Source organism: Pituophis catenifer, unplaced genomic scaffold, assembly GCF_029215685.1.
Source record: "Pituophis catenifer annectens isolate HBS135680 unplaced genomic scaffold, rPitCat1.0.hap2 SCAF_5, whole genome shotgun sequence".
NCBI classification, from domain to species: Eukaryota; Metazoa; Chordata; class Lepidosauria; order Squamata; family Colubridae; genus Pituophis; species Pituophis catenifer.
In genome coordinates this window covers 5,106,810-5,133,304 of record NW_027256885.1, presented here as the reverse complement: position 1 = coordinate 5,133,304, position 26,495 = coordinate 5,106,810, and the positions used below count along the sequence as shown (strand labels likewise).

The following is a 26,495-nucleotide window of genomic DNA, read 5'->3' as shown; positions in this document are numbered from 1 at the left end:
GCTGAAGGGATTTTAGAGCAGGGGATGAAATGCACTTGTTTGGAAAACAAATCCGTTACTGCCCAAATGACTGTGCACCCTTCACTTTCTGGTAGGTCAACAATAAAATCCATGGATATTTCCTTCCAAGGGGCATCCAGCCTTGCCACACTCTGCAGCAAACCAGGTGGCTTCCCCGGAGGTCTTTTAACTGAGGCACACACCGGACAACTAGCCACATATGCCTCTATGTCCTTTTTGAGGGCAGGCCACCAAAATTGTCTTTTAACAAGATGTAGAGTTTTAACAAAACCAAAGTGTCCCGCTGCCTTGGCATCATGAGCGTACTGTAGTACTGTTAGTCTTAAACTATCAGGGACATACAATTTAGCCCCTATCCAAGCTAGACCATCACGGAGTGTACATTCATTTGAATGGGTTTTAAACCATTCATCAGTTTTTAGGGCTTCTTGCAGTTTCTGGAGTAAGTCCCCCGAAAGGGCTGGATCGGCCCTCGCCTGTGCTCTGGTAGTCATTGGCGCTGCCAGTTGTGTCGAAGGGATGATGGGTTGAACCACTTCTTTCTTGGTATTGTTGTATTGAGGCAATCTGGAGAGTGCATCCGCCATGAAATTCTTTCCACCAGGAATGTAACGTAGAGTGAAGTTGAAACGGTTGAAGTGCTGGGCCCAACAAGCTTGCTTTGGTGACAGTTTACGTGGTGTTTTCAACGCCTCCAGATTTTTGTGATCAGTCCAAACTTCAAAAGGGTGCTTTGCTCCTTCCAGAAATTGTCTCCACGTTAACAATGCCCATCACACCGCAAAAGCCTCTTTTTCCCATATGGCCCATCTCCTCTCAGTTTCTGATAATTTACGGGACGTGTAAGCACAGGGTTGTAATTCCCCTTCTGCGTTCTTTTGCAGAAGTACTGCTCCCACAGCCCCGTCGCTCGCGTCAGCCTGTACTACAAAAGGCTCTTCCATATCTGGATGTTTGAGGACCGGTTCAGCAGCAAGCAGACGTTTCAACTTTTTGAAAGCTGCTTGACAGTCCATAGTCCATTCAAGAGGTCGTGAGGGCCTTGGTTTTGCCTCACCTTTAGTTTTCAGAAGATTTGTTATTGGCAGAGCAATTTTTGCAAATGAGGGGATAAACTGTCTATAGAAATTCGCAAATCCCAGGAAATTCTGTAGTTGTTTGCGGGTGCGTGGGGCGGCCCATTCCAATACGGCCCAAACCTTTCCAGGGTCCATCTCTATCCCCTCATGCGATATGCGATATCCAAGATAGTCAATTTTGCTTTGATGGAACTCGCACTTAGAAAGTTTGGCATATAGTTCAGCAGCCCTGAGTTTTTTCAGGACCGTTCGCACCAACTTCACATGGTCATCCATGTTCTCTGAGTAGATAAGAATGTTGTCCAAGTAGACCAGGACCCCCTTAAACAGGTGCTCATGCAGTACTTCGTTAATCAATTGCATGAACACAGCAGGGGCTCCCTGTAGTCCAAACGGGAGTACTCTAAACTGGAAACATCCAAGTGGGCAACTAAATGCTGTCTTCCATTCATCCCCCTTTTTAATTCTCACTCGGTAGTAAGCCTCCCATAAGTCAAGTTTGGTGAAGATTTTCCCCTTCCCTAGGTGAGATAGCATGTCCTTCATGAGTGGTAGGGGGTAAACGTTTTCCACGCAAATTGCATTCAGATTTCTATAATCAACTACCAAGCGAAAGGAACCATCCTTCTTTTCTCGGAAAAATACTGGTGCTGCCACCTTTGGTTTGGCAGGTCGGATAAACCCCCGTTCTAGATTTTTATCAATAAAGTTTCGCAATTCCCCTAATTCTCGAAGGGTCATGGGGTAGATTTTCGGCTTAGGGAGCTTCACACCTGGGAGTATTTCAATGGTACAGTCCGTAGCTCTGTGGGGAGGCAGTACATCCGAGGCCTTTTCACTAAAAACTTCACGGAGATCCCAGTATTCTTTTGGAATCTTCTCCTCCCCTTCAATGTGGCCTACTGCCACTTCCGCCGTTTCGGGTCCTGTCCTGTCCTCTGGGGGGGGGGTTCCCTCTCTAATCTCGGTTTTCCGGTGCGAATACGCAAGACCCCCGTCTTCCAATTAACCCGTGGGTTCCATCTGCGGAGCCAAGGCAGCCCAAGTATGAGGGGTCGTTCCATGCCAGGGGCCACAATAAATCTGAGACTCTCTACGTGATCCCCCAACTGCATTTCAATGAGTTCGGTCACAAAGCTGGCTGGGCCCCCTCCTGCAATAGATCTGTCCAACTGACAGAACGCAATGGGCCTTTTTAACGTTTTTAGTCTCAGGCCCATCTTTTCCACCACCTTCGGGCTGATTATGCACCTGGTGCACCCAGAGTCTAATAGGGCTAACATCTGCGCTTGTGTCCCTGTGGATGGCACCCTCATTTCTACGGGGATGAGCATGGGGTCCTCTGTGTTATTCACCAGATCATCGGAGTCCGAGTCGGAATCCGTCTCACTGTCGTCGGCGGTGGTCAGAGTTCCCAGCTCACCCTCATTTCGGGGAGCGAACTCAACGACTTCTCCTTTCAGGGCGGTGCCGCGGGTTTTTGCGGATGGTTTATCGGCCTTCTTTGGTCCCAAGCCGGTGGTTTTTGGTACTGGTTTGGAGAAACATTCGGCAGCCCGATGTCCTTCCTTCCCACATTTGAAACAGGTGAAGGGCTTCGACTTTGGTTTGAATTCCGCCTTCCCCTTGGCCATCTTAGGTGCTCCTTTACGGTGAAAGGATGACGGGTCTCCAGCACGCCCCCCTCGGAGTCGGCTTCGGGCCAGCTCGATCTCCACATCCTCAGCTGCTATATACCAACTCTGCAAATCTTCGGGGATCCCCCGGCCTCTACAGTCCTTGTATATCTCTTCATTCAGCCCATCTTTGAAACTCTCCAGGAGAGCCGCTTCTGACCACCCTGTCATGTAGGGTGCCAGCTCGCGGAATTCTTGGGTATATTCTGCCACTGATCTCCGACCTTGCTGGATGCCTTTCATTCTAAGTCTCGCTTTCCGTTCAGCTAGGTGGTCTTCAAACTGCCTCCTAAGAGCCCTCATGAACTGGTTGTAGTTTCTCAGCAAGGGGGAGTTATTTTTTTTTTTATTTGATTTATATGCCGCCCTTCTCCAGAGACTCAGGGCGGCTTACAATGCGTTAAGCAATAGCCTTCATACTTTTGTATATTTATACAAAGTCAGCTTATTGCCCCCACAAACTGGGTCCTCATTTAACCTACCTTAGAAAGGATGGAAGGCTGAGTCAACCTTGAGCCTGGTAAGATTCGAACCTGCAGAAATTGCAGGCAGCTGTGTTAATTACAGGGTGCATTAAACCACTGTACTACCAAGGCTCTTGGTAGTGGAGGACCACCATCCAGTTGGCTGCTGCTCCCTCTAAAACGTTCGTGACGCATCTCACTCAAGTGGCATCTGATAAGTAGTCCTCCCCCCAGTCCTGCATGTGGTTCCACACTTGAGTCAAAAAAAAACCCCAAGGTCTTTGGATACCCATCATATTTCCTGGTTAGGGGGGAATCTTTGGTTTTTTACGTCTGTGGGGGGGGCTGCAATGCCGGGGGTCCCTGACCTGCTGCATCCCTCACTTGAGCTCCAGAAGCCTGAGATGTTCCTTCCTCAGCTTCCTCATCCTCTCCCCCACAGGCTGTTTCTTCCGGCTCCCCCCTGGGGCCGTCTCCTCCCTTCTCTACAGGGAACCCATAAGACTCACGGCTTTTCTGGCTTTCTTCAACATCACGGAGGAGTTGCAATGCCTGTGCCAACATGAGGCTTTCCTTTTGCTCTTGCAGCCACACCGCCTCTCTCTTACGGGGTCTGGAGCTGGTTACTCCCTGGGGGGTTCCCCCCCAGTCCGGCAGCCTTCCTACTCCTTTCGATCATCTGGCTTCCTCAGGCTCCTCTCTCCGCCGGAGTTTTTCCAACCATTCGGTAGCTTCTTTCTCTGCTTGAAGTGAAGGTATCGTAGAACCCGATGCTCCCATCTGTCCTTCTTCACTTTCCTGGTCTGACATGATCTGGATCTCAGTACCCTCGGTGGTTATCCGGGATGACTGGAGTGAGTTTCAGCTTAATGTCAGGTGTGCTTCCTTCAAAGTCCAGGAAAGAATGAGCCAAACTCCACATTTATAGAGTAATGTACTTTTACTGGAAAATGAAATGAACGCTACCAAGGAAAAGCTGAAACTAAAGCAATAGGCACGAAAGTTGCATATAGAAAGCATCCCCTCCCACTGTCCATCAACAATCACCCAATCCAAAGGTCTCCCAGAGGTCAGGTGGAAGCACGTCTGGCATCGTCATCAATCAGGAACGCGGTGACGGTTGACCCGATAGCCACTTTGGAGATTAGGTTTCGTTTCTTCAAAATCCACCAGCACACTTCCCCCCCCCCCCCACGGTCTCTAATTCTCTCCCACCCGTTTCTTATGGCAGCCAAAGCAGGAGTCTCATGCTGTTGGGGACGTAAATTTTCGAACCTTTCCAAGCTAATCCATCACGGATTGTCAAAGTGTCTCGATTGTCAGCTAGTCATGGATCAGTAGATAGTGCTGCCTTCAAGTCAGCAGTTAGCTTCCCATCGATGGGATCAGTCCGCCTGCTGGCTGTCATATTGGGGTTTCTTTGAGAGGGCATCTGCAAGCAGGTTCTTCCCACCTGGGATGTATTTCAGCTTGAAATCAAACTGCTTGAAGTACTGCGCCCAGTGGACCTGTTTGGGGGAGAGCCATCGTGGGGTCTTAAGGCTTCGAGGTTTTTGTGGTCTGACCATACCTCAAAGGGGATCTTGGCTCCCTCTAGGAAGTGCCGCCATGATAGAAGAGCTCAACGAACAGCAAAGGCTTCCTTTTTCCATACTGCCCATCTCCGCTCGGTATCCGTGAGTTTTTTGGACACATACGCGCAAGGAAGCAGCTGCCCTTGGGGATCTTCCTGGAGGAGCACTGCTGCCACTGCAACATCACTGGCGTCAGCCTGGACAATGAACTGCCTATCTGGGTCCGGGTGCTGAAGGATGGGCTCCTCGGCAAACAACCATTTCAATTTTTCAAATGCTTTTTGACAGCTTAGCGTCCAGGCTAATGGCTGTGTCGGCCGCGGCTTTATGGGGGAGGGTCCTGTCTTTAGCAGTTTGGTAAGTGACAGGGCCACTTCCGCAAAAGCTGGGATGAATTGCCGGTAGAAGTTAGCAAACCCCAGGAAACTTTGCAGCTGTTTCCTGGTGTGAGGGGCCTGCCAGTCAAGTACGGCTCGCACTTTCCCGGGATCCATCTTTATTCGACACTCGGTAGCCCAGGTAGTCCAGAGAAGTTTTGTGAAACTCACATTTGGACAGCTTCGCATAAAGTTTTGCGGCTAACAGTTTCTTTAATACTTGTCGGACTAGTTTCACATGTTCTTCTAATGTCTCACTGAATATGAGAATGTCGTTCAAGTAGACTAGAACCCCCTTGTATAAATGTTCATGCAGCACTTCGTTAATCAATTGAATGAATACAGCAAGGGCTCCTTGGAGACCAAAGGGCATGACTTTGAATTGGAAGCTACCTAATGGGCAGTTGAAAGCAGTCTTCCACTCATCCCCTTCCTTTATGCGCACCCTGTAGTAGGCTTCTCTCAAGTCAAGTTTAGTAAACACTTTGCCTTTTGAAATGTAGTTCAGTAGGTCTTTCATGAGGGGAAGGGGGTAGGTGTTGTCCACACATACCGCATTAATTTCACAAAAATCCATGCAGAGCCTCACCCCACCATCTTTCTTTTCCTTAAACAGCACCGGGGCGGCTACTCTGGATTTTGCAGGTTGGATGAACCCTTGGGCTAGGTTAGTATCTATGTACTTCCTCAGCTCAGCCATCTCTTTTGGGGTCATTGAGTACATCTTTGGTTTAGGGAGTTTGGCCCCGGGCTCGATCTCAATTGCACAGTCAGTGTGGTGATGAGGGGGAAGGATGTTGCATTCCTCCTCACTGAATGCTTCAGCCAGGTCCCTGTATTCCTTGGGGACCTGGGGAGTCCCAGGTAGGACTTTGATGGCCGTCGTGGCCGCCTCTCATTGGTGGGGCCCCTGAGGGCTCGTCTCAGTGGGTTCGGCTTCAGGAGGGGTGGGCGGCAAAGGTCCCACCCCTATCATGACTTTTCGGTAGCCGTCCTCCCATTTGATTGTAGGGGCCCATTTGTCTAGCCAGGCAAGTCCCAGGATGATTGACTCTGCCATTTTTGGGGTTACTATGAATCGAATGAATTCTGTGTGGATCCCTAGTTCCACTCTGACAAGCTCAGTGACCCGTGTAGCAGGGGTGCCACCTATTAAGGTCCTGTCTACTTGCTGAAAGTGTATGGGGCGGCTTAAGAGGTGTGTCTTTATGCCTAGCTGCTCAACAATGGGGGAGCTAATTAAGCAACGGGTGCAGCCAGTGTCTATTATTGCTGCTACCTCTCCATGCACCCCTGTCTCTGGCACTGTCAGCTTGACTTTGACCACAAAGGGGTGGATGGTTCCACTAACCATCAGGTCGTCTTCGCCGCTGCTACTGCTGGCCGGCCCAGGCGGCAAGTCTTTGGTCGAGGTCTCTTCGTTCTCTCCAGGGGGAGAGGAAGTCTCGACTGCCTGCTGGGCAATTCTGCTGGCATCCGGGGGCTTTCGTGAGTCCCTTCTGCCTCAGGCTGATGTGGTGGGGCGTGGGTGTGGAACCGGCGCAGGTGCCAGACACTCCGCAGCTCGATGACCCACTTGTCAGCAACAGTAGCACTTGATTACCTCTGTAGATTGAGCAGGAGGGGTTTCAGTGGGGTTTGTCAGAGGATGTCTAGCCAAAGTTCTTCCTGGGGGCCTCTCAGCTGAGGGGTTGTGGCGTGGATGAACTTCTCTATCAGTCTTGCAGTCTGGAGACTGGTATACCTGGTATACCAGTCTTGCAGTCGCTCTGGCAACCCCCGGATTCCACAGGCGGTTCTGACTTCTTGATCAATGGCTTCTTTAAAATAATGCAGAAGTATTCTGTCCGGCCAATGTCCAAGGTTCCCCACAACCCGTCTAAAGTCCCATACAAAGTCCTTTATGGGTCTATTTCCTTGACTCATCACCTTTATCTCTGCTTCACTCTCATTGATTTGGTCTCGGTCTTCAAATCTGGCATGGAGCAGCTCAACAAAACCTTCCACATCATTTAATTCAGCAACCCCCTCATTATGCAGCTGGGCTATCCAGTCAGCAGCATCTCCCTCATTCATCCCCTCCAAGATCACAGATACAAAGTCTCAATCTGTTTCGTATTGCTTTCCATACTGATCTATATGAGCCCATACTCGGCTGAGGAAATAGGCCAGTTTGGTAGGCTTACCGTCAAACGTCGCTGTAAACCATGGTGGCGGGACCCTTGCTGGAGGAATCGCCACGGCGACTCGAGGCGGGGTGAATGCCGGCGGCTGAATTGGAACCTGCGGCGGCGGCGCTGCTGGCTGCTGGATCAGACCCCACGGCAGTGCTGGGATCGTTGGGGCAAATTGGGCCCATGGTGATCCCGTAAGAGGGGGAGCAGCAGGCGCTGGCATCCACTGGCACTGGACCCACCCCTGGCCGGGATAAAATCCCCAGCCTGGTGGGGTAAATTCCGCAGGGGGTAGCATGAAGGCAGGTTGATGAGGGCTGGATACAATATGACATCCAGGCGATCGTTCTTTTGGTCGCATCTCTGGAGTTGGATCAGGCTGGCAACTTTTCCCAGAATCCATCTCCCTGGACCAAGCTCCTAGGCTTTGCATCACCTCTGCAGCTTCAAGGGCTCCTACCACGCCTTCAGAAGGAGAATACCAGGTCGCAATAAACCTTCCAGTATGTGCTCCCATGGCTCCCTCTGCAATCTTCTCTCCCCCTTCCATCTTCGCTGAGTCTTCGCACCACCCAAGCTTTAGGTTGGTGCTGGGGCTCAGCACCCCATTCAGCCCCCTTTCGGGGTGCTGTTTAGTTATTTAGGGGATTCGGGTTAATGTCAGGGTTCCAAGGAACACCCCCAACAAAATAAAGCTCCGAGGCCTGAGATTCCTCAAAGTTCCAATTTATTAGAGATGTCATGTTGGCACATCTGGGAAAACCCAAATCTGAAAGCTTCCAGGTTTCCCCCACCCAGCTAAGAGTTCACAGCCCTGCCCTACCCCCACAAGTTCATCACATTGTCCAATCAACTCTTATTTATTTATTTATTAAATTTATATACCGCCCTTCTCCCGAAGGACTCAGGGCGGTGGACAGCCGGAATTAAGATACATATAATATAAAAGTTAAAAATAACTAAAATAAATTGAATCAATCGGCCTCTCAATTTAAAACCCCACATCTATACAATTTAAAAAACTAACCCATAAGACCTTTTAGGCTAGGCCAGCTTGTTGGAATAAAAAAGTCTTCAGGGCCTTACGGAAAGTACGGAGGTCCGGGATCAGTCATATTCCGGGAGGGAGCTCATTCCAGAGGGCGGGTGCCCCCACAGAGGGCGGGTGCCCCCACTCTTCACACTCCACCGGATACAATCTTCAGGCAGTCTCCATCAGACGCAGGCAAAAGTCAGGCAAAAGTCCTTGAGTACGGAATGTTGTTATGACTAACTTTCTACTGCTCCAACAACAACCCCCTCCCAACTTCCCCAGCTAAAATATGTGGCAGTTTAGAAGCAAAAAGAAAATTGTCTTCCAAAACTGACATACAGAGGCCAATGGGGAGAGAGGTGCAGTGCTGAATGAACTGCCCCATTTCAGAGGAAAGTTTGATGGGGACTCAGACCAGCTAGCTCTATTCCTTGACTCAGCTGAGATCCACCTAGAGTGTTATGGACACCTCTACCCATCCCCCAGAGCAGCGGTTCTCAACCTGGGGGTCGCGACCCCTTTGTGGGTCAAACGGCCGTTTCACAGGGGTCGCCAAAGCCCTCTCTCGCCCCCCCCCCACACCTTCACTCACCCTCTGCCTCTGTTGGATCACCGGTCGCCGGTCGCTTACCCTGCCCACCCCCCAATCTATTGCTGCCTCCTGAGTCCCAGCTGATGGCTAGAGGGGAAAAAAACTGTTTAAATTCTTGCTGCAGGGCTTCAAAGGGCCGCCCTACAGCTGATCAGTGTTAAAAGAAAACAAATGAGTAGACCGGTGCCTGCAAAAATAGAAAAAAAGCCCCTTTCAGCTTCAGCATAGGTTAATTACCATAAGTTGATTTGATCAGCCTCCCGACTCTCAGCTGATTTGCTCTCAGCTGTTTTGCGGAGGGCTCTGTTGCTAGCTAGCTGCAAAGAGGTAAATTGCTGGAGCAGATTTTTTTCCCCTAGCTCTGCTGAAAAAGCGAAACTGAAAGTAAAGCAGGGTCTTTGCTGCAATGTGACAAAATGAGGCAGAGAGATTTCTTTTTCTTTTTCCTCACCAAAAAAGGTAGGTGCAAAACTGCAAACAATGGGAAATTTAGGGCAAAAGAGGAGGTTCAAGATTTTAAAACACAAAAGAAAAAAAGCTCCATTTAACTAGGGAATTGTAATAATTGAGATACTATTAATTGTATATTGTGTTGAAAGCAGAAATGGTTAAGTTGTGGTTTGGAGGAATATATGGGGGAAATTATTTGGTTTATTATTATTGGTAAATATAGTTAATCGATTTGTAAGAAATTGGATTACATGGAAATAATTGGAATATTCATGTTCATATTGATTAATATACAAAAAGATAGTTATATAACTAATTGATTTATATTAAAATGTTGAATTTGTATTAAACAACTGTATTACATAATTACATAATTAACCAATGTGAGGATGGATATAAAAATAGATGACAATGCCAAGGGGTATAATATAGAATAGAAGGGAAAAACTGAATTTGATTAAGATTAGAGATGAGGATGAAGGGTAATATTGGTTTTTTTAAAAAATAGATGAGGAATAAATATGGCAAAAAGGAAATATAGAAATTGTAAATTTAATTGAAATGACTAAACACTGTTTAAATTTGTGAACCGGCCAAATACTCTGTTCAAAGAAAATACATTGTATGTTTGTATGTGTGTTTCTAATTATTGCTATTTATTCATATTTGTTCTCTTTTATTCTTTAAAGTTTAACAATTCATTCTTTATCTTAATATCTTTATATTTGTTTGGGGTTGGTTTTCTTCCCTTTCATCTTTTTTATTGTACAGCAATCTTTCTCCTCAAACCTACCATCTCTCTCTTTTCTTTCCTTCTTACTTTCTCTTCCCCCCCTTCTTCTCCTCCCTACTTCCTCTTCCTTTCTCCTTTTCCTCCTCTCTTCCTCCCTCTCTTACCCTCTCTCCTACTCTAATTTCCCTTCCCTTCCTTCATCCCTCTCTATTGCTGTATCCTTTTATGCATATGGACTACTCAGAGGGCTGAAAAAGTTATTTTTGACTGGTCCTCAAACTTACGACTGTCCTCACATTTTACGTTTTTGCCCTATCTTGTCACCATGGTGAAGAGAAGCAGTTGTGAAATGAGTGACATGGTTGTTAAGAATGCTACATTGGGCATAAATGATGACCAGTCATAAGTGCGAAGACCGGTCAAAAGTGCGAGGACCTGTCAGAAATCACTTTTTTCAGCCCTCTGGGTAGTCCTTTTGTGCACATGGACTACTCAGAGGGCTGAAAAAGTTATTTTTGACTGGTCCTTGCACTTTTGACCAGTCCTCGAATTTACGACTGTCCTCACATTTTACGTTTTTTGCCCTATCTTATCACCATGTTGAAGAGAAGCAGTTGTGAAATGAGTGACATGGTTGTTAAGAATGCTGCACGGGTATAAATGTGAGGATGGTCATAAGTGTGAGGACCAGTCAAAAGTGTGAGGACCTGTCAGAAATGACTTTTTCAGCCCTCTGAGTAGTCCCTATACACATAGCCATGGCCACCCCGGTCACATGACCAGCTAGCCACGCCCACCCAGTCACATGACCTCCAAGCCACGCCCACAAAATAAGCCACGCCCACAGAACCGGTAGTAAAAAAATTTAGAACCCACCCCTGGTTGGGGGTCACCACAACATGAGGAACTGTATTAAAGGGTTGCGGCATTAGGAAGGTTGAGAACCACTGCCCCAGAGCCATGGTGAATACCATTGCAGAGGGGCTAGAGGCGGAAGCAAGGGAATGGCTAGCAGCCCTCCACAAGAGGAGAGCCCCCCAACTGCAAGTCACAAATGACTTTCTACGACTGCTAGAGGCCAGATTCGAGGAGGCAGATGAAGACCCGTATGCAGAAGATGAGCTCAGCTATCTAAAGCAGAGGGGCCGTCCCATTAAAAAGCACATCTGCAAATTTAGGAGAGTCATTGGGAAGCTACCCCCTTTACCAGAGCGGTTGCTAGTGCATTTTTTCAGAACAAGCCTGGACAGGAAAATTGCCCAGGTAACCGCTGACTGGGATATCCCAAACCAGCTCTCTGAGTGGTTCTGAGTAGCAATAAAAGTCGATGGTGGATTGCGCGCCAACGACATGAGACAGCAACCAGACACAAAAGAGAGGGGGCAACCCAACCTGAAACCGCCCAGCCAATGGGGAACCACAGCACCACGGCAGACCCCGAAGCCAGCCCTCCCTCGAAGTCTGCTGAAGTGCTACAGATGTGGGGGGAAGGGCCACATGGCATCTGCATGCACAACCCGGCCCCCGAGGCTGGAGCCACCACCCAGGGCACAACTGGTTCAAGGCCCCAAATGGGCCACCAACACATCCCAGAAGGCCCTCCAGGCTGAAGAGGTCCCTCCCCACCCAGCCGAAGGGGGCGGGGAATCCCAGGCAACAAGGACCAGTCACCAGAATCCTATGACAGTGAGGACAAAGGCGAAAATGACCCAATGGTGAAGGGACCAGTTCACTCTTTCGTTTTCCCAATACGCCTCACAGCCCCAAAAATGGGGACCCAGGGGCCTTTTCAAGCCCTGATAGACTCAGGCTGCACTAGATGCTTGATCAACCTAACCACAGTCCTGAAACTGGGGATCAGAGCAAAAAGACTGACCCACCCAATCCGGTTCAAACAGGTCGATGGGTCCCTAATGGGGGGAGCCTATGCCACTCACCTGACCGAACCAGTGAGGTTAGAGCTAGCGGATCACCAGGAAGTAATTTGATTCGTAATAGCCCCCAAAATGACAGATCCAGTCATACTGGGGCTCTCCTGGCTAGACAAGTGGGGGCCGACCATCTGGTGGCAAGGGGGTACCCGCAGACTGAGAATAGCAAGGGGGCCCCAACCCCTTCCATACCAGTGAGCAGAAACACAGCCCATGCAGGGAACCTTCCAAAAGAGCCCACCAGAACAACTGGCAGCCACATCCAACAAAACCCCAGAGACCTAACAGATCCTGAGGGAATATCAGGACCTTGCAGAAGTATTCAGTGAGGCCGAGTGTGACGTCCTGCCTCCCCACCACGAGGCAGACTGCGCCATCAAAATCATCCCTGGGGCAAAACTACTCAAGCACAAACTGTATGCCATGACACCCCGGGAAATGCAAGAAATGTGCAATTACATAGACAAAAATCTAGAAAGGGGGTTCATCGAGCCAGCCAAACCATAGGTCTCAGCGCCAGTCCTCTTCAAAGAAAAAAAAGATGGGACTATGAGATTGTGTGTGGACTTTCGAAGAATCAATGCCGTGTGTGTACACAACCTATACCCCCTCCCCCTCATGAAGGACATGCTATCTCACCTGGCCAAAGGAAAGGTCTTCACCAAACTAGACCTCAGAGAAGCATACTACCGAGTATGCATCAGGGAGGGAGATGAGTGGAAAACAGTGTTCAACTGCCCCCTAGGGAGCTTCCAATTCAAAGTGATGCCTTTTGGACTGCAGGGAGCCCCAGCAGTGTTCATACAATTAATAAATGAGGTGCTGCATGAGCATCTCTACAAGGGGGTCCTCGTCTACCTAGACGATATCCTCATTTACACCAAGACCATTTATTTATTTATTTTATCATATTTGTATACCGCCCTACTCCCGGAGGACTCCCGGAGGACCATGGACGACCACATACCCCTTGTCTCCCAGGTACTGGAAAAGCTTCTGGCAGCCAACCTGTAGGTCAAGCTGTCAAAATGCGAATTCCACCGTGCACGGCTAGACTACCTGGGTTATCGAGTGTCAAATGAGGGAATAGAGATGGATCCAGCCAAAGTGCAAGCCATCCTAGGCTGGCAACCCCCTCGCACCCGTAGACAGCTACAAAGCTTCCTAGGGTTCGTGAACTTCTACAGGCAATTCATCCCCTCCTTTGCGAAGATTGCCAAACCCATGACAGACCTCCTAAAGACAGGGAGCCGAGGAACAAAACCCCATCTGGGACAACCTCTACAGTGGGACCTAACCTGCCAAGTGGCATTTGAAACACTAAAAGAAATATTTGCAAAGGAACCGGTGTTGAAGCATCCTGACCCCAAACAACCCTTCGTCATCCAAGCAGATGCCAGCGATGTGGCAGTTGGAGCAGTGCTACTCCAAAGAAATAGTCAAGGAAATCTACAACCCTGCACCTACACCTCCCGCAAGCTCATGGACACAGAGAGACGATGGGCAGCATGGGAAAAGGAGCTGTTCGCGGTGAGATGGGCACTGCTAACCTGGAGACACCTGCTGGAAGGGGCCCAGAAACTTTTCAAAGTCTGGACTGACCACAAAAACCTGGAGGCCCTCAGGACCCCGTGAAAACTATCGCCCAAACAAGTCCGTTGGGCTCAATACTTCAATCGTTTTGACTTCGTGCTAAAGCACATTCCAGGGGGGAGGAACTTTCTAGCCGACACCCTCTCCCGCATGCCCCAGTACAAATGCGAGCAGGAGCAGGTAGTGGATGCCATTGTTCCCCCTACCCAAATAACGGCCCAAGTAACCACCAGACAACAATGCTGCGACCGGCACGACCAACCAACAAGCGATCTAACGCCAAAACTCAAAAGTGAACTGCTGGCAGACCCCTGGTTCCAAGACAGTCAACACATCCTGACAAAAAGGGATGACCTCGCATGGAAGAGGACGAAGCTCTACGTCCCGGAATCCCTACGCACCCTGATCCTCCAGAGGACCCATGACGTTAAACCAGCAGGCCACTTTGGATTCCTAAAGACTTTACACTTAGCACGGAGGCAGTTCTGGTGGCCCAGCATAAAGAAAGACGTGGACAGTTATGTGAAAAGTTGCACCATCTGCGCCACAATGAAGAAACAACCAGGAAACCCCCCCCCCGGGACTGCTACAATCAGTAGCAGAGCCAACAAGACCATGGGAGGAGATCGCAGTGGACTTTATAGTGGAGTTGCTGAAAAGTGGAGGAAACACAGTGATCTTGACTGTGATAGATGTATTTTCCAAACAGGCGCACTTCATACCCTGCAGCGAACTACCCTTAGCCCAACAGTTGGCCAAACTGTTCCTGAAACACATCTACCGCCTGCATGGAGTACCAAGAAGAATTATCTCAGACAGAGGGGTCCAGTTCACGGCTAGGTTCTGGAGGGAGTTCCTATGGTCCATTGGGTCATCCCAGAGCCTTAGCCCGGCCTTTCATCCGAGCATCAATGGGGGGGCAGAGAGGCTGAATGCCATGGTAGAGCAGTACCTGAGGTGCTACGTGAACTATCAGCAGTCCAATTGGGCGACCTCCTGTCTTTCGCTGAGGTCGCGTATAAGAATGCTGTTCACAGTAGCACGGGGCTAACCCTGTTCAAGGTAGTGAGCGGCATGGACTTCGTCCCAATGCCTGAGTACCCAAGGGAGCCCCCTTCCTCAGTCAGCTTGACCGATTGGATGGCGACACTGAAAGCAACCTGGGAGAATGTCAAGAAAGCGCTAGCTAAAGCGGCACAAACCTATAAGAAACAGGCAGACAAACACCGAGCTCCCCAACGGCCATTTCAATTGGGGGAGAAAGTTTACCTCTCCACCAAATATTTGAGGTTAAAACTCCCTAACACGAAACCGGGGCCAAAGTTTATGGGACCATTCCCCATAGTAAAGATAATCAACCCGGTCACGGTGCAATTGAAATTGCCCCGACTGCTAGGGAAGATACACCCGGTATTCCATAGTAGCCTCTTAAAACCCGTGGTTGGATCGACCCTGAGGCCACTACCCCGTGAGCCCCCAGACCCCGTGGTCATAGGGTGCCAGACTACAACTCCCTTAATGCTGTGATGGTGAGGGACCATGTCAAATTTTTCAACTTTCAATTTCCAAACATTACAGGTGGTAAAACGTTGTGACATTCCTTGGGGATTGTAAAGATATGTTGGTTACTTTAATATAATTTAGATGTGCTTGGTAAGTAACTACATAAATATCATAAATTTTCAGACCAGCAATTCCCCAGCAAACAATTCAGATCAGCAATTCCCCAGTACCATCAAAGAAGAACATTATTTTGTGTGCAGTGAGCCGGGTGGAAGATACCTTTATCATTTCACTCCAGAGAAAGGCTCAAAAACAGGAAAACCTGCTAAAGTGATTGCAGATAATCTGCCGTATTTCATGAAGAAGAAAGGCATTGACAAAAGCTTGAAGGCCTTTGGAGGAGATTCTACAAATGTTAATACTGGCTGTGAAGGTGGTGCCATGCACTGGGTAGAGGTCAAGCTTGACCAGATGTTTATCTGGTTGGTGTGTGCACTGCACACAAATGAGCTACCCCTACGACACTTAATCACAAAATTGGATAGGAAGACCTTGTCTAACAACAAATGGGCAGGTAAAATTGTCAACATGCTAGACACTGCAACAGAACATGACATTGATCCTTCATTCACCAGAGTTTCAAGTGGTGAGCCTCTCATTTCACTGAGCGACAGTGTTGTAAAGGATCTCTATTGATCCAAGCATATGGATATAGCATCACACAGGCAATAAGGACAGGACAACTTCCCTTTCTTCTGGAAATTGGCCCCATAAGCCATTCACGCTGGTTGTCAACTGCAAATAGGCTTTGTCGACTATGGGTTTCAAAACATGGCTTTAAAGGCAAAACTCTCCAAAACTTAAGAATGATAGTGGAATACATCATTGGTGTGTACTACCCTTGCTGGTTCAACATCGAAGTAACACATTCCTGGATTGAAGGCCCATGTCATGTGTTGTTCCAGCTGCAGCAAGTCAGACTGCAAAAGAAGTCTGTAGTAGACAATGACGGGCTGGGAGATTTTTCTGTATGTGCAAGAAAAATGCCTTTAATCAACACCAGATCATCCACTCTGCTGGAGCTGATTGACTGGTCTGAAGGTGTATATGAGCCACCTTTGACGTGCAAACTGACTACAGCAGAAATAAAGTAGTTCATTGACGAACCAATGCAAGTACCACAGTGGCCCTGTCATGCCCAATCAATAGAGAGATGTGTGAAACAGGTCACAGAGGCAGCAAGCAGAGTGTATACACATGAGAAATGTGAGGGTTATATTAGAGGCCAAGAAGCAAGTCGGCAGCTGATGTCAAAGAACAAATTAAAACAAGACTTGATGAAACTTGCTTAAACATTTTTGTAACTCAGATAATTGCTTTCTGATGTTAGTTTATGATTATTTTTGCTTAGCTAGATAAGATTCATGCAGAAAAAACCATTAATTTTTGTAGCACAAGGTGTAATTTTTAGAAGATAAAGTTAACAGTATTTGGGTTACAAGAGACTTTTGTGGGGTATATGATCAGACATGGATTTACAATACCAAGCTAAACGTTGTGCAATTGCGAAAATAACCGCAGAGCTGAATTCTTGGTGTAAAAACATATTTTTAGAACCCCTCAGTGAAAAAAATTGCAAAAATTAATTTTCACCCCATTAAATGACATGCCCTAAGTCAAGGTTAGAGTCAAGGTGTGATGACCCGGGACAAGGCACGAAGGTCACACAGCCAGCTGAGAGTTCAAACTTCCCTTTAATACTCCAAATTTCCCCCCAAACACTCCCACATTCTTGGCAAATCCCAGAGAAAAGCGTGCACGCACACACACACACGGCAGCGTCTGGCTGCGCCCAGTCCAGCAAAGCAAAGGAACAGGGAAATGAGTCCATGAACCAAGGAACAAGCAATGGGTCCACAAAGTAAGGAACAAGACACTGAGTCCACGAAGTCAAGAAGAAGCAAGTAGTCCTGCAAACTCCAAATGTCTGTACCAGCATACCAAACTCTACTAATTCAGTGTTTGTTCCTGACAAACGCCCCTCCCCACAGTGTCTCCTTAAATCTCAGTCCCCATGTCTGCCTTGTGAAGAGGGGCGGGACGCTCTCCTTCTGAGTTGTTGGATTGGCCTGCGCTGTTCCCGACTTCTCTCCACTCTCCGTGCTCGGGGATCAGGAGGGATCCTTGCTTATCACCTGAGCTCCATCACTCCTCATGTCCACTGCTTGCCCTCTCTCAGCCATCCTGCCCCGGTTCCTCCCTGCTAACAAGCCGTTCCAATCCTGAGGGGCCCTGGGCTGCCTCTGCCTGCTCCTCCCCACATTCCTCCGAAGCCAACGAAGCCGCCCCCTCAATCTCTGTCAGCTCCAGCTCCGGCTCGTCCTCCTCTGCATATTCGGGCTCAAACGTTTATAGAAAGTTCATCCCATGCTTTTTGCATAACATTAAGCCACTTAACAGAGCTGTTTAAAAAAGACAAATTTGCTTGCACAGACGTCTAGCAAACAAAGAAAACTTTGATTTGTCTCACTGTGAGCTGAAGTTCAGAAAACATTAATTGGCATACCAAGACATAATGGAGGTGAATATCTCTTAATCATAGGCCTAATGGCTTTTGAGTAGACAGACCAAATTTGCTTCACTGGGAATATCTTGGTTTGTTCAGCCACCTTGTTTTGCTCAGATTTGAGCCAGTATGTTATTAACTATATTTTAACATTATTCTTATGAAACATGAGCCTGAAGTGCTATCTTATTCAATTTCAGGAGAAGAACTCATTTCTCAACTATAATGTGTCTTGCATACTGACAATGCCTCAGTACATGAGGCAGGGTTATGGTAAAATGCTTATCGATTTCAGTAAGTATATATATTTATTTATGTGTTGACAGATAATAATTGTAGCCAATGACAAATAATAAACTTGTAGGTAGTCCTCAACCTAGAACCATTCGTCCAGTGAGTAGAGTTCTTGTGATCGCGATCTGGGGATTTTGCAGCCCTTTCGCACTTACATTTGCAACCTTCCCTGCTGGCTTCTCAGATAGTCAATGGGGAAGCTAACAGGGAAGGTTGCAAGTTGCTGGGGTAAGTCTTCCCTGCCAGCACACCCTTTCCTAGTCTCTCTGTGCTTGCTTAGTCCACTTATGCGCCCTCCCCAAACAGCATGGTGCCTTTCGTGCCCCATGCTCTCACTGACCCACATGGTTCCTCTTGAACACCCTTGTGAACCCTCCCTGATTTGTTTCAAGCTCAGAGCAAATACTAATATTGTAGTACAGCCTCCATTATTTGCTCCCATCCTGATACATTGGATAGCAATATCTGTACTGTCTGGGGTAGTGGGGGGTTTGGCCTATGTATCTGGGGGACCTTCAGATACAAAGGTTTCTAACTTTTCCCAGGCAATGTTATCTTTTGAACCAACTTAAAATTTGCCCTGCACGGCTGCATTTTAACTGCATTTATTTCATATGTGCACTAAATCCAAGAAATGAATACACTTTGGAGAGGTTTGCCCACCACAAAGTATTTGAGCTCTCAGATGATGGTGAGCTTACGGAGCCATGTATGGAACTGTGGTGGAAATATTCTAAAAATATATTGAAGACCAAATTGCAAAAGAGTATGTGTGCTCCCTAAACAGGCTATTTACTCTCCAAAGTGGAAGAGAAAGTTGGATCTCCAGAAAGGCCTCTCTCAGACTTGGGACTTATTAGCTACCGTAGTTACTGGAAGGAGGTTCTTCTCCGTTATCTGCATAATTTCCAAGGCAAAGAAATCTCCATCAAAGGTGGGTTCTACTTCTCTCCATCTTTCTGTTCTCCATCTCTCTCTCTCTTTAAATTCTACCCTCACTTCACTGTGGACATTTGGAGCAGCCTTTCTCAATTTGATAGAAAATGGGGACATTTAAAAATTCCCCCAGAGTCTAAATCTTATATGGGCATCTCATTTTTCTCACCCTTGTACTCCCTATACCATACTCTTACCACAAATGTCTGTCTTACCATGTTGCAAGAAATTAGGTATTTTAAAATGAGTAAAACCTAAGAACCTGTTGAGGAATAGGTCAAGGTGTCCAGAGATTAAAAAGTCTGATAATTTCTTGTTTATTTTTCATGGCTGCTTTTCCCCAGATGCTTTTTTTCCCATTCTTAACCTTTAATCTACTTTATGTCTGTCCTTCCCTTGGAGCTTGCCAATAAATTCCAAAATTTTCAAATAATCTGGAATCTCAGTGGAGAATAAATAAATGCATGCTAATAAACAAATGTTTTGAAACAACTCCAGCCCGTTAGTTCAACCTATTTTTCTTCCTATACGAGGAGAAAAGCCTGATTGTATCATGCCTCCAAAGAACATAAGTTTAATATTATCCTCTTAGTTCTGTCTTCCAGTACCAAAGAAGACATGGTATCTCATAACTGCTGAATTTGTATTTGTTGGATTCTGTTTTTATGGCAAAGAGTTAGGCAAGGAAGTAAATCCTTGACTGGAGAACATCACATTCAGTCTTTTGCCTTATATTCTGACAGGCATGCTTTCAGTCTACCTTTAAGATGATAAATTCAGAGAATGGTGTATTCTGTGCTTTTACAAAGCCATGGGAACTTTCTGCTTTTGGCTTCCAGTCTTTGTGTGACTAGGCAGGAAACAGTGTTTTTTCAGTAGATCATCTCATGTATTTGTTTCATTACCACCCGTCTAGTATAATAGACTCTTGTATCACTTTATTCCAGAGATCAGCCAAGAGACAGCTGTCAATCCTGTCGACATTGTTAGCACTCTGCAAGCCCTTCAGATGCTCAAGTACTGGAAAGGCAAACACCTGGTCCTAAAAAGACAGGTAAGAGTTTGCCTTGCAGCTCTGCATCTTTGTTTCGGATGTTTGTGGGTATTGACTATATGCTCTGAATTTTTGGGGAGAAATTGATCTCCTGCCCTAGATATGCTGTATTGGAAAACAGGAGTTTGTATTCATTACCTAAGCACAGAAATTTCTTGAAGGACTCTTTTCAGTTTTCCTGGTAACCCATAGCTGTCTGAATATTGTTGGGAGTCCAGTATCTAAAGAGCTACAAAACTTTCCATTCCATCTTCACTGTAAACATTCTGTAAAGCAAAATCAGTTGGTTGCAGTATTTTTGGATGGCTGTGTTGTGGCTCGTACGCGGCCTGTGCAGCTAGTAGCTGATTCAGACAGCGAGGAGGCTGGTGTGGTGCTGCGCCAGCAGCCTGTGCAGCTGGCACTCGAGTCGGACAATGAGGAGGGTGGAGAAGATGTGGTGCCAGAGGCGTGGATTCAGCCAGGGCCTTCAGAACCTCCAGAAGCTTCCTTAAGTGAAGAGGACAAAGAGGAGGAGCCTCTTCTCGATGCACAGGTGCACAGAGCTGCCAAAAGGCAGGAGTGGCTCCTCAGGAGGAGGTCTCCTCAAGAGTAAGTCTTGGGGCTAATTGGCCACTCCCTTAGCCTATTTAAGGAGGAACACCCACTGAAGCAATTTGCAGGGAACAATTTAGTTCACATGCCTTCGTGTTTTGTCTTGCTTATCTTATCAGCTTCCTGCAAATTGCTTCTGGGCATTCTGCCAACCATAGTAAGCTTTCAGTTATTATTCTTTGAATTCTTGGCGGCTGTTAATGCAATTAATTAACAGTCGTTGTTGTAAAAGACTGGTTTATTTAGTAAACTAAGGTCTGAACGGACTTTGTGTGTGCTGCGTTCTTTGGGATCCGTAGCTGGGGCAGAACAGGCTGCAGAATACAATATTTACATACTGCCCCTGTTTCTCTTTTGATCCTTTAAATGTCTATGGAGATTCTCAGTTATCCAGGTCATGGTTGTCCCAAAGGTGTTTTTTCAAGAGGCAACTTGTCTTTCTGGTTTTTCTTTGAAGATGTTTTGCTTCTCATCCAAGAAGCTTCTTCAGCTCTGACTGGATGGTGGGGAATAGATGGATTTATACTCCTTGCAGACAGCTAGTCATTTCCATTATTTTAGTGAGTCTCTAAGGCCACCTGTAGGTTTATCTGTGTCATCGGAGTCACCTGAGTGGTGCAAATGGGTGTGGAACCTTCTTGGAACTGTTGAAAGGACTGTGTTGTAGACTGGAGATAGATGATGTCATACCCCTCCCCCTCTGTTGAGAGAGGGCTATTCAGTTTTGACATAGATGGCCTCTTTGACCCCTCTTTCAAACCAGCGGTCCTCTCTGTCCAAAATGTGAACTTTGCTGTCTTCAAAAGAGTGACCTTTGTCTTTTAAATGCAGATGGACTGCTGAATCTAGTCCTGATGGGTTTGTTCTCCTATGTTGTGCCATGTGTTTATGAAGTGGTTGTTTTGTTTCCCCAATGTACAGATCAGCACATGGCTCACTGCATTGTACTGCATATACCACGTTGCTCAGTTTGTGTCTGGGCGTTTTATCCTTGGGGTGGACAAGCTTCTGCCTTAGTGTATTCTTGGGTTTGAAGTATGCACGTATGTTGTGTTGGCTGAAGATCCTCCTGAGCTTTTCCGATATTCCTGCAATGTATGGAATGACAACATTGCTTCATTTATTGTTCTCTTCGTTGTCTGTTATGAAGGAGCTCCTGTAGGGTCTTTTTTGAGATTTGATGAAGGCCCACTTGGGATAGCCACACCTTCTGAGGGCTTCCTTGATGTGTTTCGGGGTTTTTTTTCTTTCCCTTCTTTGCTGGTAGGCAGGCCTTCAGCTCGGTGGTGTGAGGTTCTGATGACTCCCATTTTGTGCTCCAGTGGGTGGTAGGAATCAAAATGTAAATATTGATCTGTGTGGGGGGGGTTCTGTAAACAGAAATCCCTTTGATCCCTTAAATTTTTCTCCCTATGCTTGTGGTGATAGCTACTGGTTCCACTTGTTTTGTTTACTTAAAAAAACAAGAGGAGTACACATTAGAAAACAAGAATATAGGACATCTGACTCGAATAGCCATGACACTACAAATAGAAAAACTGAAATATAGATACCGTATTTTCCAGCGTATAAGACGACTTTTTAACACATGAAAATCTTCTCAAAAGTCAGGGGTCGTCTTATACACCAGGTGTCGTTCTCCTGTAACCAGGCAGACCAGCCCGAAAGGCTCTAATGAGCCTTAAATGGCTCTGGCGATCCAAGCTCTGACGATCCCAGCTGAGTTGCCTGCTAATCAGGCAACTCAGCTTGGATCGCCAGAGCCATGTAAAAGGAAAAAAGTTTTCCCCCTCCAGCTTGCTTACCTTAGCTGCTAGTCGCAATGCTTGCCTTGCTTCGCTTGCCTGAATCCATTCCATCAGCAAGCCACTCCCTGCCTGCAATCAAGCAGGCAGGGAGTTGTGGACTTCAACTCCCAGAATTCCTCAGCCAGCAAAACAAAGCTGGCTGAGGAATTCTGGGAGTTGAAGTCTGCAAGTCTTAAAGTTGCCAAGGTTGGAGACCCCTGTTCTATTGGGTAAGTTTTTTTCCCCTTTGGGAGCTTTAAAAAAATAGTTAATTGGGGTTTTTTTTAGTTGTTCTTTTTTAGACCTAGCCATTTAAAGTTTGGGAAGTTTTAAATTTAGCTTTCATATAAAAATAAAAATAAAATAAAATAAAATAATATTTGTGCAGCTTTCTGAGATTTAGTGTGTTTCTGTAGTGTTTCACTCTAACTAAAGCTGTATGTGGAATTTTGTGTGTGTAAAGTGTGAAAGTTGGGTTTGGGGGCTTTTTGTGGCTGTGTGAGGTTCCTGCTTGTTGCAGGGGCCATTTTGGGTCTAGCACAGCTGCTTTTACATTGTGGGTGAGCCAGTTGTGTTGTGTGTGTGTAAAGTGTGAAAGTTGTTTTTTTGGGCTTTTTGTGGCTGTGTGAGGTTCCTGCTTGTTGCAGGGGCCATTTTGGGTCTAGCACAGCTGCTTTTACATTGTGGGTGAGCTAGTTGATGTTTTTTAATTTTTATTTGGTGTGCGTTGGAAGAGGGGTAGTCTTATACGGCGAGTATAGCCCAAACCCTATATTTTAACAGGAAAAGTCGGGGGTCATCTTATACGCCCAGTCGACTTATACGCCGGAAAATACGGTAGTTCCAAATCTCTGGGTGATTTTGAAGAATTGCTCAGATTTCTGAGTCACAGAGTCTAGTAATAGCAACCAAAGCACCCTTCCCCCACCATACTGATGAACTTTTAAAAAATTAAGTATGCCAGAAATGAATTTATGTGTGGAAAATCTGTGAGCATTGTTCAGTTCTGGTGCTCAGAACAAATTCTTGAGTTATAAAATCTTAAAAGTACAGGTAGTCCTCAACTTACGACCACAATTGAGCCCCAAATTTATGTTGTTAAGTGAGAAATTTGTTAAGTGAATTTGCCCCATTTTACGACTTTTCACGCCACATTTGTTAAGTGAATCACTGCAGTTCTTAAATTAGTAACATGGTTGTTAAGTGAATCTGGTTTCCCCATTGACTTTGCTTGTCAGAAGGTCGCAAAAGGGGATCACATAATTCCGGGACACTGCAACTGTCATAAATATGAGTCAGTTGTCAAGCATCCGAATGTAAATCACCTGACCATAAGGATGCTGCAACGGTCATAAGTGTGAAAAATTGTCATAAGTCGCTTTTTTCAGTGCCGGTGTAACTTTTTTTTTTTATTGAAAAGTTTTATAAGAAATACAAACATTTCCCCCCCACCCTTTCCCCCTCCCCCCTTCCCCCTCACCCCCCTCCCTAGACTTCCCAGAACAGGCACAGGGTATAGCATTCACAAACAAAGCTAAAATATGCTAACAAATTATTACATTCATATTCTCCCTAAGTCTTTAACTCTTTATAGCTCAAAAACTATAAACATAAACTACTTAAAAATATTTCATTCATAAGCTATATGAATCTTCTTGTTCGGATACTTTTTTTGCATATAGTCAATCCATCTTCTCCATTCTGATATGTATCTTTCATTTGAATGATCTTTAAGATATGATGAAATTTTTGCCATTTCAGCCAGATGCACAACTTTTAATGTCCATTCCTCAATAGTAGGTAGATCTTCCTTCTTCCAGTACTGTGCCACCAGTAACCTGGCAGCTGTTATTAAATTCAAAACCAACTTAGTCTCTATTACAGTACAATCCGTGACTATTCCCAACAAAAAAAACTGTGGTGTAAATTTAATTTTTTTCCTTAAAATATTTTGAATAATCCACCATATTTTAATCCAAAAAGCCTTTTAATTTTTTTACATGTCCACCATATATGAAAATATGTAGCATCTTCACACTCACATCGCCAACACTTGGGTTGTAAATTTGGATACATGCAGGCTAGTTTTTTGGGGTCTAAATGCCATCTATAAAACATTTTGTAAAAGTTCTCTCTTAAGTTTTGAGCTTGTGTAAATCTTACATTTCTAACCCATATCTTTTCCCATGTATCCAACATTATTGGTTCACCTATGTTTTGTGCCCATTTTATCATACAATCCTTGACTAGCTCTGTTTCCGAATCTATTTCCACTAATACATTATACAACCTTTTAATATGCATTTGACCTTTATCTCTTATTTGCTTTATCAAATTCTGATCCTGCTGCAAAATACCAGTTTTTTGATCCTCTCTCCATCTGGCCTGCAGCTGACCATACTGAAACCAAGTCTTAATAATTCCTTCTTCTCTTAATTGCTCCATAGATTTTAATTGTAATCTAACTCCTTCCTTATAAAGGAGTTCCTTATATGTAAATTTATCTTGCTTTTGCTCCAAATTTATATTCTCTATCGCGTGTCTGGGTACTGTCCATATTGGTAACTTATCCTTTAGTTTATATTTATACTTTTTCCAGACACGCAGTAGAGCATTTCTTAATATATGACTTTTAAAAGTCTTATCTACTTTCTTGTCATACAATAGGTAAGCATGCCAGCCGTAGACCAGACCGTATCCTTCAATATTCAGTATCTCTTCCTCCGTTAAATTTATCCAATCTGTAATTGCTGAGAGGGTAGCAGCTTCATAATACAGTCTTAAGTTGGGCATTTTAAGACCACCTCTTTCTCGGGTATCTTGCATTATCTTTTGATTAACTCGTGGTTTCTTCCCTGCCCACACAAACTTGTTTATGCCCTTCTGCCATTCCTTCAAATTTTCATCTTTTTTAAGTATAGGTATCATTTGAAAAAGAAATAAGAATCTTGGTAAGATATTCATTTTTACAGCGGCTATCCTACCCAGCAAAGACAATTGCAATTTCTTCCAATTTTCCATCTCTTTCTGTATTTTTTGCCATAACGGTTCATAATTATGTTGATATGTGACGAAATGGGGTTGAGGGGTACCCCGGACCGTGAACCAGCTCATGAGTAAACACACTGAGACTGAAATGATTCTGACAGAGGCGTCTTGTGTAAAAATATAATTTACTTTAAAACATTTAAAAAGCACTATGTCTTTAAGAAAACACATTAAAAACAAAGTCTTATCTGGGTATGTGAAGCAAGGCTATCTCCCTAGATCCCTCTCCACAATACCGAAACAGTTCACAAAAGAATAAAGCTAGCATGAAGGTAAGCAGCTTCGGCGTCGATACATCATCAAGGCAATCATAATGGGAGCAGCACGAGCTTCACAGCTGAAAGTCTCCTGAAGTAAAAACAGTTCAAACAGCAAACATTGCTTGAAGCTTGTGGGAGGAAGAAGGTCCAGCAACAGCAGTCCCGATGATAGCTTGCGTGCTACAAAACAGCAAAAGGCAAGCATCCGTGGGAGTCTCTCTGTAACAACGTCTGGAGTCCTTATCTGCATTCTTCTCCCATCTGCGGCGTTGCACCAAGCTTCCTGCAGGAGCTGTGCATTTAGGCCTAGAAGACTAGGCCCGAGTAGCAAGCAAAAGGTCCTTGCTTATATAGGGAGTTAACCTGCAATTAACTAGGGCGGGGAAGGCTTGCAGGTAATTGGCAATAGTAGATGGCTTGATTAAAACCATACTGTTTGTGAGTAGGCAGATAGCCACAGCAATCCTGGAAACACTCGTGACAATCCCCTTCTCTGCGGCTATTTGACTGGTTAACAAACATACATTCTACATTGGATACATATATACATCAATGGTAAGTATGTTCACATAGCCATCGACATTTTACCCAGAAGATAGAGGTGTTGGTCACGGGGCAGCGGTTTGGTAAACACGTCCGCTACCTGTTCCTTGGTTTCACAATACACAGTCTTAATGAAACCTGTTTTCACCAATTGCCTCACATGTTTGTTTTGTATATCAATATGGCGTGATCTCTGGCCTACAGCATCGGCTT

The 26,495-nt window shown here is 45.8% G+C and overlaps 1 protein-coding gene across 1 annotated transcript in view; it reads left to right on the top strand.

The window, feature by feature from the left end:
• KAT7 (lysine acetyltransferase 7) overlaps window positions 1-26,495 on the top strand; it is a 156,757-nt gene that overhangs the window by 113,186 nt on the left and 17,076 nt on the right. Inside the window, exons 12-14 of the mRNA XM_070944367.1 lie at window positions 17,967-18,060; window positions 18,848-18,994; window positions 19,944-20,050. Of these exons, the coding sequence (XP_070800468.1) occupies window positions 17,967-18,060; window positions 18,848-18,994; window positions 19,944-20,050 (348 nt within the window). The remainder of the gene's footprint in view (window positions 1-17,966; window positions 18,061-18,847; window positions 18,995-19,943; window positions 20,051-26,495) is intronic.